The 13,030-nt window shown below is 48.9% G+C and overlaps 1 protein-coding gene across 7 annotated transcripts in view; it reads right to left on the bottom strand.

Moving 5' to 3' along the window:
* Synj2 (synaptojanin 2) overlaps positions 1 to 13,030 on the bottom strand; it is a gene marked incomplete at its 5' end in the record, with an annotated part of 95,146 nt that overhangs the window by 24,754 nt on the left and 57,362 nt on the right. For 4 of the 7 annotated variants that reach the window (XM_013517390.1, XM_013517389.1, XM_013517393.1 and 1 more), the window contains 6 exon segments: positions 1,531 to 1,722; positions 3,375 to 3,567; positions 3,644 to 3,793; positions 4,459 to 4,540; positions 5,950 to 6,122; positions 8,361 to 8,457. In XM_013517390.1, coding sequence (XP_013372844.1) covers positions 1,531 to 1,722; positions 3,375 to 3,567; positions 3,644 to 3,793; positions 4,459 to 4,540; positions 5,950 to 6,122; positions 8,361 to 8,457 — 887 coding nt within the window. 7 annotated transcript variants of the gene reach the window in all.

The raw sequence follows: 13,030 nt of genomic DNA on the forward strand, positions 1-13,030 counted from the left end.
CTGCATTCTGAGGCCACTCAACAGGATCTTGATGTAGGACAAGTTAGGGTAGGGGGCAAAACTCAAAATTAGTTTATTCTTTTTTTTTTTTAGAGATAGGGTCTCACTATACAGTTCAGGCTGGCCTTAAACTCACTTTGTAGCCCAGGTTGGCCTTGAACTTAGGGCGATCCTCCTGCCTCAGCCTCCTGAGTGCTAGGATTACAGGCGTGCACCATCATTCCTGGCTAAGATTAGTTTATTCTTAAAAAATACATGAATTCTAGCATTCTGGCATGGTGGCACAACCATGGAATCCCAGCATTCTGGGATGCTGATGCAAAAGAATCATAAACGTGAGCCTAACTTGGGCAAGTGGGCAATTTAGCAACACTCTGTCTCAAAAGAAAAAGAGTGATGGGGTATGGATACAGCTCAGAGCAAAGGCCTGGGTTCAACCCCCAGTACTACCAAAACCAAAAGACACACACACAAACAAAAGGCACATGAGCTCTTTCAGGACTACTTAAAGTGGGTGAATACCCCTTATCCAAAATGTTTGGGCCATGAGTGTTTTAGACTTAGGAATATTTGTATATACATGAAGATGTGCTATCATTCCAAATGTGAAATTCATTATTTTATATATACTTTTACACATAGCCTATAAATAATTTAATGCAATTTAAAATGTTTGTTTGTTTGTTTGTTTGTTACTGGGAAATTATTCTAGGGCCTTCACACTGAGCTACATCTCCAGCCCTTTTTAATTTTGTGACAAGGTCTCACTATATTGCCCAGGCTAGACTCCAACTTGAGATCTTTCTGCCTCAGCCTCCCAGCTGCGCCACCATGTGTGGCTTTATCCAACATTTTCAGTGTACTTGTGTCTTGACTGTGAGCCATCACATCAGGTCAGGAATGGAATTTTCCACTTGTGATGTCACATGGCTGCTCAAAAAGTTTCAGATGTCAGAGCCTTTCAGAGTTCCAGTTTTCAGGCAGCAGCAGCAGCATTAAGTGCATGCTTGGCTCCAACTAGCTCCTAAGAGCACATTGGCTCTAGAGGCCAGGTCTTCTGATGACAACTAGGTACTACTGACCCAACCCTAAGACTGTCACATGTCTACATGTGAAGAGAAAAGCGAGCTCTTTCAAACACATGGAAAAGAAAAGGGGCCACTCGCTACACAGTACTACAGATAAGGGCACTGGGCTTTCAAACTTTCTCCGTGTGGCTGTGTTGCTAGTGATCAAGCCCCAGGCCTCATGCATGCCAGGTAGGTGTTCTACCACTAAGCTACACCACCCTGAGGGCCGGGGACATAGCTCAGCGGCACAAGTGCCTGCCTGGCAAGTGCAAGGTCCTGAGTTCGATTTCCGGTACCAGAAACAAACAAACAAACACCCCCAGCCCAAGTGTGAACATTCCAAAGAGTGAAAATGTCAAATACTAAATTCTGCAAAGCAACAGCTACGAAAAAGGCCAAACCTGATGGGGCTGGTTGGCTGGGCAGTGTATGTGGAGGTCACCAGAGTGGCCGCACTCACCCTTGAAGTCCATGGCTCCAGAGAGCCGGGGTGCATCGAGCAGCCAGTCCGTGAGCTCCGCTGTCCCCAGGAGGTTGCTCCGGAACTGTTTTCCTCCGTTCACATTCCAGGTCCCCACAGCAATTTGGATCCGCTTGAAGTTTGTGAATTCTGACTGTCGCTCTGTCATGGCTTTCAGGATCCTGGGAGTCACTGTGAGGAGGCATAAAAAGGCATGTCTCTCTACAGCCCAAGCCTCAGACGCCCTGTCATTTTAGAATTGCAGGAGGGGTGACCTGTCAGAGAGAGACGGTTCACAAGCCTGTAGTCATGGACCAAAACGTGTATCACTGGGAGGGTGACAAGAGGTGAACACCTCCATTAACCACTGCACTGCCCTCTCTGCAATCAAGGTGTGACAGCACAGGTCTGGAGAGACACCCTCCCCTCGACAGGCCTGCCTGTCAGAAGTCAGGTGACATTAGGTCACAGGGAATCCCTAGACACATAGTGAGAAAGCCTCATCCTCAGCATTCACCTCATGATCCTGTAGAAGGAAAAGGCACCGGGGACACCACATAAATAACACACACAAACATTCATTACGTGTGTATATGTAGCTACATATATAACTATAAACCTCTTGCCAACCAAAACCCCTGACTGCATTCCCTACCTTCTATCCCACATGTCTGAAAGGCATTAAAAAACCAAGATTCCACATCATCTCCATCCTCTGGAGATCCAGGACATTCTGAACTTGTTTAGTCCAGGTTCCCCCTGTCCTGCCACTGAGTGAGCCTCACTAGGTCGCCTGGAGCTTGTTCAGTGTTTTCCGAGCTGGCATTTTCCCAGGGCAGAAACCTTCCGAGCTGGCATTATTCCCAGGGCAGAAACCAAACATCCACTTGGCTATCAGAAGCCAAATAAGTGCTCCCCAGTATGGAGAGATGAGAGCAGTGAAGACCTATTAAACCATTTCAAATATGGGCTCATTTCGCTTTCAATAACACCATAAATTTCTAACAAACTTTTATCTACAGAGGAGTGCTGGGTTTCCCCTTTTCCTTAGACCTATCAAGTTCATAGGCCCCAAGGAACAAGACGCCATTAAAATTTCCCCAGAGAAATGTCTAACTATTGATGAGCTCCTGTCCAAATGTGCCCGGACCCTCAGAATTCAACAGTGTCCTCTCCTGTTTTGCAGGGCCTTCAGGGGCCAAAGGACAGCAGGTCAGTCCCACAGGAAGCTCCTGAGCAGCATGATATCTGTTAAGGGGACCAGGAGCCCAGGTCACAGGAAGTTTCTGGAGCGAGTGAGCATTCAGAGACACCGATACTCTCAGGACCACACAGATTCAGAGCCCTCCCCATTCCTCGCTCCTCTTGGCATGGAAAATAGACCAAGCCAAGACAGTAGAAAAGGCCCGAAGCAGGCTCCCATGTACAAACCTTTTTCTTGTCAATTTACCCTGAAATAGTACAGTAGAACAACCGTTTACATAGCATCAGGTATGGTCAGTAACCTGCAGATGGTCTAAAGTGTAGGGGAGGATGTATGAAAGTTATTACGCTGAGATATGCCATTTTCTATCAAGGACTTGAGCATCTGCCACTTTTGGTACCCATGGGGGTCCTGGAATCAATTCCCCACAGGCACCAACGGACAGTGACTCTGTACAGTGACAACTGCAGACTGTAGAGGACAATTGGTCAGGCTAGGAGAGCACAGGCCAGAAGCCTAAAAGCTGTAGGCATATCTGCCACCTGCAGTCTTGGATGACACACTAGGAGATCGGGACTGGTTAACCTCTCCCAGTGCCACCACCTGCACCCTAGCAGGAAGGACCCCATGGAGTAGATACCCATGCAAGGAGAGCAGCAGGAGTTACCCAGAAGGGCTGTGTTGTCCAGGAGCATCCTCCCTTTGTCTGTGGACTCCTCCTTGTAGACATCTCCAACCAGCAGCAGTTTGATGGCCTCCTGCTTCACCCCATCCAAGAAGTTGGACTGGATGGTACGAGACATGGACCGGGCGCCATCCTTTAGCTTCCCCACCTGCACGAAACCAGCCACAGGTGTGACAGGGGACTGTGGCGTGCCCCTCCTCCGGCCACCCTTGGCCAGCTCTTACCTTGGCTTTTCCCTCCAGGGCCCTGCTGCCCGTGAACACTTTGCTCAGGCTGTGCCCATTCAGGGACCACATGGCTTTGAAGGACTCCAGGAAGCGCTCAACAATGGGCTTCGAATTCAGCCTCAAGCTCTCGAGTTGCAGATGAAGGACCTGGGGAGAAATGAAGGACAGTGGCCACTGACAGCTTGAGGGGTTCATCTACAGGCACCTCCTTGGGAGCCTGTCACTCAGCAGACTGTGGGCACTCTAGGCCCTGAAGACCTCACATACCTCAGAGAAAGAGGAGCTCTTGCAGCACAGAAAGTAGCTTCCCTCAAATCCCCCAGCTTCATTTAGATGAGCCCCCTCTTCTGACAGACACCTGACCGCCTCCCTCCACTGCTGGGCAGCCAGCAGCAGGGGGAAGCAGGAGGTGTACACCTCACTTCCTCCTCCCACAGTGGAGCTAAGAGGTCACCAGACGGCTGGGGCCACACTGACAGATGCAGTCCCCCCACCCTCAGCAACTGCACACTGCCCTGGCCCAGCAGGATATTCAGGGTAATCACTGCACAGAAGGACTGCTTTTTAAGGACTCCTGAGCCTTTGGGCCACTCCGTCCTGGATGCATCCCAGTGAGTGTGTGAATATGCCTGTGACAGGGAAAGGCCCAAGACGGCACAGGCCAACAGCCACCCAGGGGACCTCCCCGGGTGCCGTACACATCAATATTACCTGCAAAAGCAACCTAGCGATGCCACCCCACCTTGCTACTGAAGGCCCAGCCTGCTCTGCTGAAGGCGTGAGGCATGACACAGACGGCCCAAGGGACAAACCTCCAATGCAATGAAGCTCTGCACAGTGTTGGTTCTATCCAAGCAGTCAAGACAGTTCATCCGCAGAGTGCCTTTCTGGAAACTTAGGAACAAGAAATAGAGCCAGTTATGAGTTCACAGGAGCAACAGCTGTAGTCTTGGTCTCTCCTAAGAGAAAAGCCCTTTCCTACTCCCTAGCAACCCACCAGCATGCTGGGGTACATCCCAGGGGACCCTGTACAGCACAAGTGGCAGGAAGACCCCAAACCACCTCTCCAGGTGCCGGCAGCCCTGGCCATTGTAAATACAGCTGGCTTTTGTTATTCACAGGAATTCATAGTTGCATGAACATTAAATTAGCAAACTGATGCATGGCTTCAAGGGGAAGTGATGCTAGATACCTACGGGCCTCTAGTCACAACAGTGTCATCAACTGCTCGATACATCAGCTGCTTTTACATGTGTTTCTGTTTCAAGACATGTTACCGAATATATACAGAATTAGGGTGGTTAACTGAAATGTTTCACTTTACCATGGGTTAAAAAGAATATTAAATGCATTTTTGACTTATGCTATTTTTGACACACAAGGGGTTTATCAGGACATAACCTCATTTTAAATTCAAGAGCATCTGTAGGCTACTGTGTCATTAACACCAAACTCACGGCCAACAGCACCAAAACCCAGTCTAAATGCAGGTTATCTAACCTGCATTTTCTTCAGAAGGCATAGCACAGCCTTCTTGTGCTTAGAAATGCTCAGTACTAAGCTTGCAGGCCATTTTAAAACAGTGAAATCAACAAAAAGCACAAAAATGTGAAAGACATGGCACTCAACAGTGACAAGGACACTTGTCGACAGCCTGAGAACTGAGATACAAAGGCCACGCGTCACCGTCTGACCTCACCAAGGACATATCTTTGCTGCTCTGCATGTTCCTATGAATGACTGCAAAAGCACTGTGAGTAGATGCTGGGGCTACCATCAGTTTTAAAGAGTAGGTGAACTCACAAACATGGGGCCTGTAAATAATGAGGGTCAACTGCATGTGATCTGAGCACACTGGCTTTCTTTTCCTCTCAGCTCTGAACAGTGATCCACAGCTCAGTTTCTTTGGGGGGGTGTGTGGTTTATTCCAGCTGTCCCACCAAGACTGGTGACCATTTCCCCTCATTCTCATGAATCCTCATCACAGTGTTCATAACTTATTGTTACACAGTCCCCTGAGCTCTTCATTTTGACACGGTCCTTTACACGAGGATGTCCCATTTTCCAGAAAATTGTATTTTACCATCTAATCACCAAATTCAGAAGCATGTCATTCACTGACCACAGGAAGGGAAAGGAGAAGGCTGGAATCCAGATGCCCAGCACCACTGAGCTCACAATCCTGGAAACTACAGGTGAAGCAGGGCAGCTGGCAGGGACTTTAAGAGGCACCTAGCTCAGGAGTGCTGCAGTTCCTGAGCTCCTTGCCTCCACGGAAGATGAAGGGTGTGGGCGAGACTCACCGTGGACTTACATTCTCGCCCTTCGTGAACACATCAAAGTCATCCCAGTGCAGCTTTAAGTGAGGCCTCAACAGGTTCTCCAATTTCTCTAGCTTCCCGCCTTTGGCAAACTGATGTAAGTCAAAATTTATCATAGGCGTGTCAACGGCGTGGCAGGAAGCCCAGAGCAACTTCTGAAAAGGGAGAGGGAGGGTGGTGGGGGGACAACAGAAGGCAAAGCAGTGACTGCAAACCTCTTGCCGCTTGTGTTCTCAAGGCCAACCAGTCACCTGCCAGAATGCGCACGTTAGCTGGACGGTGCATGGGAGACCAGGTGCCCGATTGGCCCTGACCCTGACAAAGGTCCTGGAAGTATGAAAGCCACAAAGAGCATCTTGCCTGCACAAGGGCAGAAGGTCCCCATTGGGCAAAAGAGGCAAGCACAGGGGTTTCTTCCTGCAGACATCCCACTCCTGCAGGGCTCTTGGAGGGCAGAGGTATAGGAAGGTGGGCCAAGTGCCTGGGCCATCAGGGACAGTGACACAGAGCAGACTGGGGAGCTCATAATCCAGCCCCTGTTGCCCTGGTAACTGGCCTCATCCTCACAAGCACCAGACCCAGGTGGGTGGGCTCCACAGTGGCCAGGTCTCCAGGCAAAGGTGGCTAGCAGCATGGCGATGTCACGCCTCAGCATGAGGGAGACCAGGAGCCAAAGTCATGGGCCCAGTCTGGCCCACATCCAGGTGCAGCCCAGGAGCCACAGTGAAGGTGGGCACTGTCAGAGAAACACAGCCTGGGGCTGCTCATGGCTTCAGGCACTTGTCACTGAGGCCTCCCTCCAACATAGGGCTTCCCTGCTCAGCCACTCCTCAGCCTTCTCACCAAAGCACACCAGTGTCAAGGACAGACCAGCTGCTCCCCAGCCACCAGCTCTGAGCTTCCACACACTGTGCCGGTGGCTTCAGGGCAGATCAGTGCAGCACCCTCCCAGCCAGAGGTTCTGGGGACCCTGCAGGGCTATAAGGACTCTAGGTCATCTCAGCTGGCCAGAGTGCAAATCTACATATGCTGCATGGTCAAGGAAGTCTCCCTAGGAATAGTTTGTGGAACTAAACAGCATGCTCAGTGGCTTAGAGCTTTATATGCTCTGGAACCAGCACCTTGTCCAGCTGCAGACAGAACCACCAGAGCCCAGGCTGGCAGCTAGAGCAACAGTCTCAGTCTGGTTAGGAGACTCATTCATCAGGGGCATAACCCCGGTCTCCACCTGGCACACTGTCTCTACCTGTGCCCCGCCCCAAGGCCACCTCCTGCCCTGTGGTTACAAAAGAGACCTTCACTTTAGTGCCAGGGACATTGGCACCAGCTGCTGGGGGTGGGAAGGAGCTTCTGAGGACATCCTTTCTCTGTAACTCAAGGCAGAAAAGGGAAAAGGGTTTTCCCCCCACTTTGTGCCTTAAAATAAGTCATGAACACTGCTGCCAAAATGGGTGGGAAGGGAGAGGTTTCTTGATCATGTCGCTCATAGCAACAAACCAAACAGGAAAAGCAGGTCTGGCCAAATAAAACTGACAATCAGAAAGTCCCTGCTCCAAGTCCGTGACTCTTCTTTCTACCCAGAGTGAAATGAGCACCCCAGTTGGACTATGCTTCCTCCAGCCAGGGGTCAGGGGTCAGAGTAACGGGAGGGGCTGGCCCTCAACCCTGCCGAGGTGGCTATGAGTTCTCTCAATACGGGCTTCTTTGAGTTTCAAACATCCAGAGGGTCTTTCTCCACTAAGGAGCGGCCAGTGGAGCCTGGGTAAGGAATGAGGAAGCCCCACAACTCATTCTGGGGTCTTCCATGGCAGCCTGGTAGCTCCCAGAGAGACCTGGGTGGAGTCCCCTGCTCTGACTGCTTCCTCACCCTGTGATTCACCCTCCCCAGAACTGGGCATGCAGGTGGGAGGATCCCACCAGCAGCTGGCAGCCAGCTTCCACTGGCAGCTCAAATGAGAGTAGGGACTGAAAGGCCAGGCCACCCAGGCAGCAGCAGGAGGCCACAGAGCACCCTGCTCCGAACCGAGCAGGGCCCTGAGGCCGACGCAGAAATGCCGAAGCAGGAAGCCCCTACAGCACTGGTGTGAAGGGCCCAGGAGGTGACAACCTGCTACTGGGCTCCACCTTCTCCCTTTTTAGACAGAGCAGCTCTTCCAGAGAAAGCCAAAGGCCTCCCTGCCCATAGGGGGCTTGGCAAAATGCAGCTTTGTTCTGATTTTCAGCAAATTCTCCCCATCTGGTGCAGACGTTAATTGGCTGAAGCCCTGGGGAAACCTCTGAAACTTCAGGAAGGCTGACTGCTGTCCTTGATCTCACAGGAGCCCACCTGAGTGGGGCCACCTCGCCCTCCCCACCTGCCCAGACCTGGGTGGAGACGCCGGTAGTGGGGTTACCTTGAAGGCCCTGTTGAGCACCTCCTCTCCGCCTCTGCTTCCCAGCAGGTTCACAACCACCTGTTTCCCGTACTGCTCCTTCAGAAGCACCATGTGCCTGCAATGGCAGCGGGTGGGCGGTGACACCAGAGCACCCAGAACCAGACCGGCCACCTGGTCATGGGTGCCTCAGGGAAGATGTGCAGGGAGGATGACACTTTCTCAGCCATGTTGCTGGCCTGAGGTGTGGAAAATGAGCCCAGGGTGGAGAAAATGACTCTCCCTCAGCCAGCACCCCTGCTCACTGGAAATGCTGCTGATGACAACAGGCTGTCAAGGCTGGTTTGCATAAAAGACCCAGGATGGGAATGGCTCATGAAGGCTGTGCTGGCCCCTCTGCAAAGCACCACCACCAGATCCAGTGCTCAACGAAAGCAAAAAGGCACAGCAAAACTTGCAGGCCCTCCACAAGTATGCCTACATGATTTTTAAATGTGCATGGTGAGCCACTGGGAGAAATTCCAATATTTATCCTCATCACCAGTTTGATAAAAGTCATCTTGTAATTTTAATGTTAGAGATGTTTAAATGTAGTACATAGAAGAACGGGGAAAAGACAATGCAAAAAGCAGACATAAAACTGTAACTTAACAGTGAGGTCTTTACGCCTAAATTTAGACAAAAGAAGCCTGGAAAGAAATATACCATGATGTTAAAAGCAATGGAATGTTGTAGGATTTAAAGATTCTTTTTCTGCTCTGAACATTTTTCTTTTCTAAATGTCTACATGGCAGGTTTCTTTTAGAAAGAGAAATTTAAAAGAAAATGTGATCACACCATTTTTAGCCCAAAAGAGAAGAAAATTCTCTTACTAACTTTGATAGCTAGCACACAGAGCAGAAAGAACATGAATTTTGAAGAGGGCAGTTTCAAGTTAGGCTTGCCTGCCGAGCGGCTGATCTCAGTGAACATGGGCCCCTCCAGGCTCCTGTCTCTCCAGGGAGGAATTCTGCTAGAGCTAGGCAAGAAGTGGAACACGTGAGGCTCAGCCCTTCTGGGATCTGCCTGGGAAAGGAGCACCTGGCCTGAGCTCTGGCCCGTGAGGCTCTGCCTAGTGATGGCCAGCTCTGAGCATCACTATGTGACATAGGAAGCAAGCCCACCATGGCCACATAGCCAAGCCACACCTTGCAAGGCAGCTTATCAGAAAAGAGGCCAATGTCTAATCTCCATCCGATCCCTTCACCTACTTCTCCAAATTACAGGGTTGGAAGAGAAACATTACTACTTGTTATTCCTGTCCTTTATCCTATCACCAGGCCCAAGCCCTGGACCAGGTGAGCCATCCCTTCCACACTGGTTCCTTCCTTTGCACAATCAGGCTCAGCCTGGCATGCAGAGAGGATGAAAAAAGATGAAAGGGATGAAACAGTGCTCAGCACATGGGTGTTGGTTTTCATTCCTTTCTGTGAATTTAAAAATAATTTTCTTGTGTTATAAAAGACTTCACCAACTCAGTGCATAAGGGAGAACCTGGCATCCACACCAAGGTCAGCAAGATGAAGACGCATTCCTGCCTTGGTTTCCCTGGGCAGTTGGGCCTTTCCTTTCACTTTCTCTGCCCATCTGTTGCTCTCATGGGAAGTTAGTGGGAAAATGTGGAGTGTTTCAGGACCTTGAGGAGTTAGGTTTCCATTGGGAAGTATCCTGCCTCTCATTTTCAGGGAGGGACCAACCATTAATGCGGTGGATTGATAACTTGTAACACCCAGCTGGACGGAGTAAGTGTGGTGCTGGGTGTGGGAGGGCCACCTGAAGACTGTTGCCAGAAGCATAAGAGGCAGAACTGGAGAGAAAGAAGTTTAGAAGCTGTAGGGTGCTGTTGGAAACTTGGATCTCTAGGAGGAGCTTGTCATGCTGGCTTTCCTGATGAACTCGGCTGTTCTCATCACTGAAGGAGCTCAAAACCTTACTATCACTGAAAATGGCTCTGCTTCACTTTGGGGGAGCTCTGATTCTCACTTTGTGCATCACTTCCTGGCTCCAGAGGGGAAGATGGTACACTGCTCAGACTCCTAGAAAAGCTTGTCACCTTGGCTTTCCTGACAAGAGCCGGGCTGTTATCATCAGAGGAGCTTGAGACCTCACTGTTGCTGAGGATGGCTGTGGGACTTTTCAGGGCAGCTCTGGTTCTTACTTGGAGTGTTGCTCCCTGGCTCCAGTGCAGATCCCTCAGCCTGCTAGCACAGATCCTTCATCCCGCTGGCACAGACTTTCTAGCTTCCACCACTGACCTTTGGGCCTTCCCAGCACAGATCCGGAAACAGGCCTGCATGAGGCATTGTTGTGGGCTCGAAGCCTCCAGTTGGACTCTTGGGAGGCACTGTTATGGGCTCTAGGTCTTCAGCTGGACTCATGCAGGACATTGCTGTAGGTTCCAGTCCCTCAACTGGATTCTTTTGGTCTTTAGCGTGTGGACAAATTTCCTACACTCTCTTCGTATATGACTCTTTGGGTGACTATCATAAAATAATCCTATAAATTATGTGCCCTGTGTTGTTCCCCCTGGCAACCCCAAACTACAACAAAAGTAGACAGGTTATGATTCCAGGCACAGCGGCTGTGCAGAATGAGAGATGCAGTACCTAAAGAAGAACATCACTGTCCTGTGAAGGAGATGTGGGCACCATCCTCAAGAAAGGTCAGCACTCATCCATGGATACTCATCACCAGGGAGAGTTGACAAGCTCCTGCTCAAGCATCCACAGCCAAAAGCCTGCTCCCAACCCCTCCTCTGACACACAGCACAGAGGTAGAAAGAATGACTGCAGACAGCCCAGATAAACTCAAGAATGTGCCAAACTAACTCGACAGAGAAGGAGCACTCTGCAGGTTATGATGGGTCCTGTGGAGGCTTTTGGGGTGGAAAAAGAAAGAATTTTCTTGGGCCAAGTCCATCAAAAAAACAAAAGATTCTTGAGAGCTCAGCCATGATTAGAGAAATAGATTCAGTTGGCCAGGCCAGACGCCGCCCTTCATTTCTAAATACTACTCTCAAATGAGAGGACCAACCTTCGTAACATGACATTGGGCAGCTCCTCCCAAGGGAACATCAAAACTCACAGTGCTAGTCAAGTGTCACTACTGAAAAGCATTAAAGATGTCCTGTCTGCCAAAACTAGCGCAGCAGATGCTCGCGCAGTCCCAGTGGTAAAGTTCTTCAGCAAGTTCTTCAAAGATTTGCAAAGGAGTCTAAGTTTACCCTTACACTTGGGAAGCTTTCCAAGGGGCAAAGCAGCTTCTGGGGTGCATATGAAAAAGAAGAGTTCTCCTGCTCTCAGGTACATGTGTCATTCCCACCAGGCATTTCCAGGATCATAAAATACTCCAAGTCTACATAAATGTGCTTAAACTCACAAATACATGAGCATTTGTTTGTTTGCCTGTTTTGATTTGGTTTCGGTTTTTTGAGACAGGGTCTCACTATGCAGTCTGGACTGGCTTCAAACCTGGCAGTGCTCCTGTCTAACCTGTTTAATGTCACATGTAGGGTGCCGCCTTTTGTTTTCATTTTGTGGTGCTGATCCCCTAGGGCCTTGCGTGTGTTAGGCAAGTGCTCTACTGCTGGCTGGCCCTGGGCCCCATATAAAGATTTTTGAAGCAAGTCCAGTGCGACCCTTTCCCTTTGTTTTGGGTCAACTATGGGTAGAATTTCATTTTCAGTTATGTGTACTATTTCCTGAAGACATTCAGTATAGAGCAACCAAAAGAACTCCATGTGTACCATGCTTAGAATATATTAATTGTGTTCTGGGGAAAAGGCAATGCTTTGTCATTACCAAATTACATGTATCACAGTAAATGCCCAGTAATTTGTAAGATGCTAATCAGGGAGTTACAGCTGGGCTTGTGTTCCCAGTGCTGTATTCAACAAAAAAAAGTATGCAAGCAAATTTAAAGACCCAATAAAGCTTTAGGTAGGAAGATTAAAATATGGTAGAAAAATTTTTCTTTTGAGACAAGATCTTCAGGCTGGCTTTGAACTCCCTATAAAGTCCAAGCTGGCCTTGAACTCATGGCAATTCTCCTGCCTTAGCCTCCCAAGTGTTGGTATTATAGGAATGCACTACCACACCCAGTTCTGAAAAAAATTATTCTTGAGAATTTTTATTATACTCAGATGGTTTTAAAAAGCAAATCTTTTAACAAGTTATTAACCATTTTAAGTACAGATTACAAATAATTCAGCTCAGTAATGGTTTTTCTTAAGCCAGGTACAAAACAATAAGTATGCTGTAATCCAACTTGTGGTGCTTTTTGAGGCAGAGTCTCACTATGTAGACTGGGTTGGTCTTAAACTCATCATCCTTCTGCCTCAGCCTTTTGAATGCTGGGATTCTAGGATTGGCTCAGTTTGTGTTTTAAAAAATGAAATATATAATATATGCTGAAATTTTTGTTTAAGATAAACAAAAAAAAAAAACTGCCACTAACAAAATATCTTAAGTGTGGAATTTAGGAATTAGGGCATTCTTTCACTTTAAATATTTTTATACTTTCTAGGGGCTGGGGATTTAGCTCAGTGGCAAAGCGCCTGCCTGGGAAGCACAAGGTCTTGAGTTCGGTTCCCGGTACCGGAGAAAAACCAAAAAAAAAAAAAAAAAAAAAAAATTTTTATACTTTCTAAAACC

The sequence above is a fragment of the Chinchilla lanigera genome, unplaced genomic scaffold (genome assembly GCF_000276665.1).
Source record: "Chinchilla lanigera isolate Chin_1 unplaced genomic scaffold, ChiLan1.0 scaffold00038, whole genome shotgun sequence".
NCBI lineage: Eukaryota > Metazoa > Chordata > Mammalia > Rodentia > Chinchillidae > Chinchilla > Chinchilla lanigera.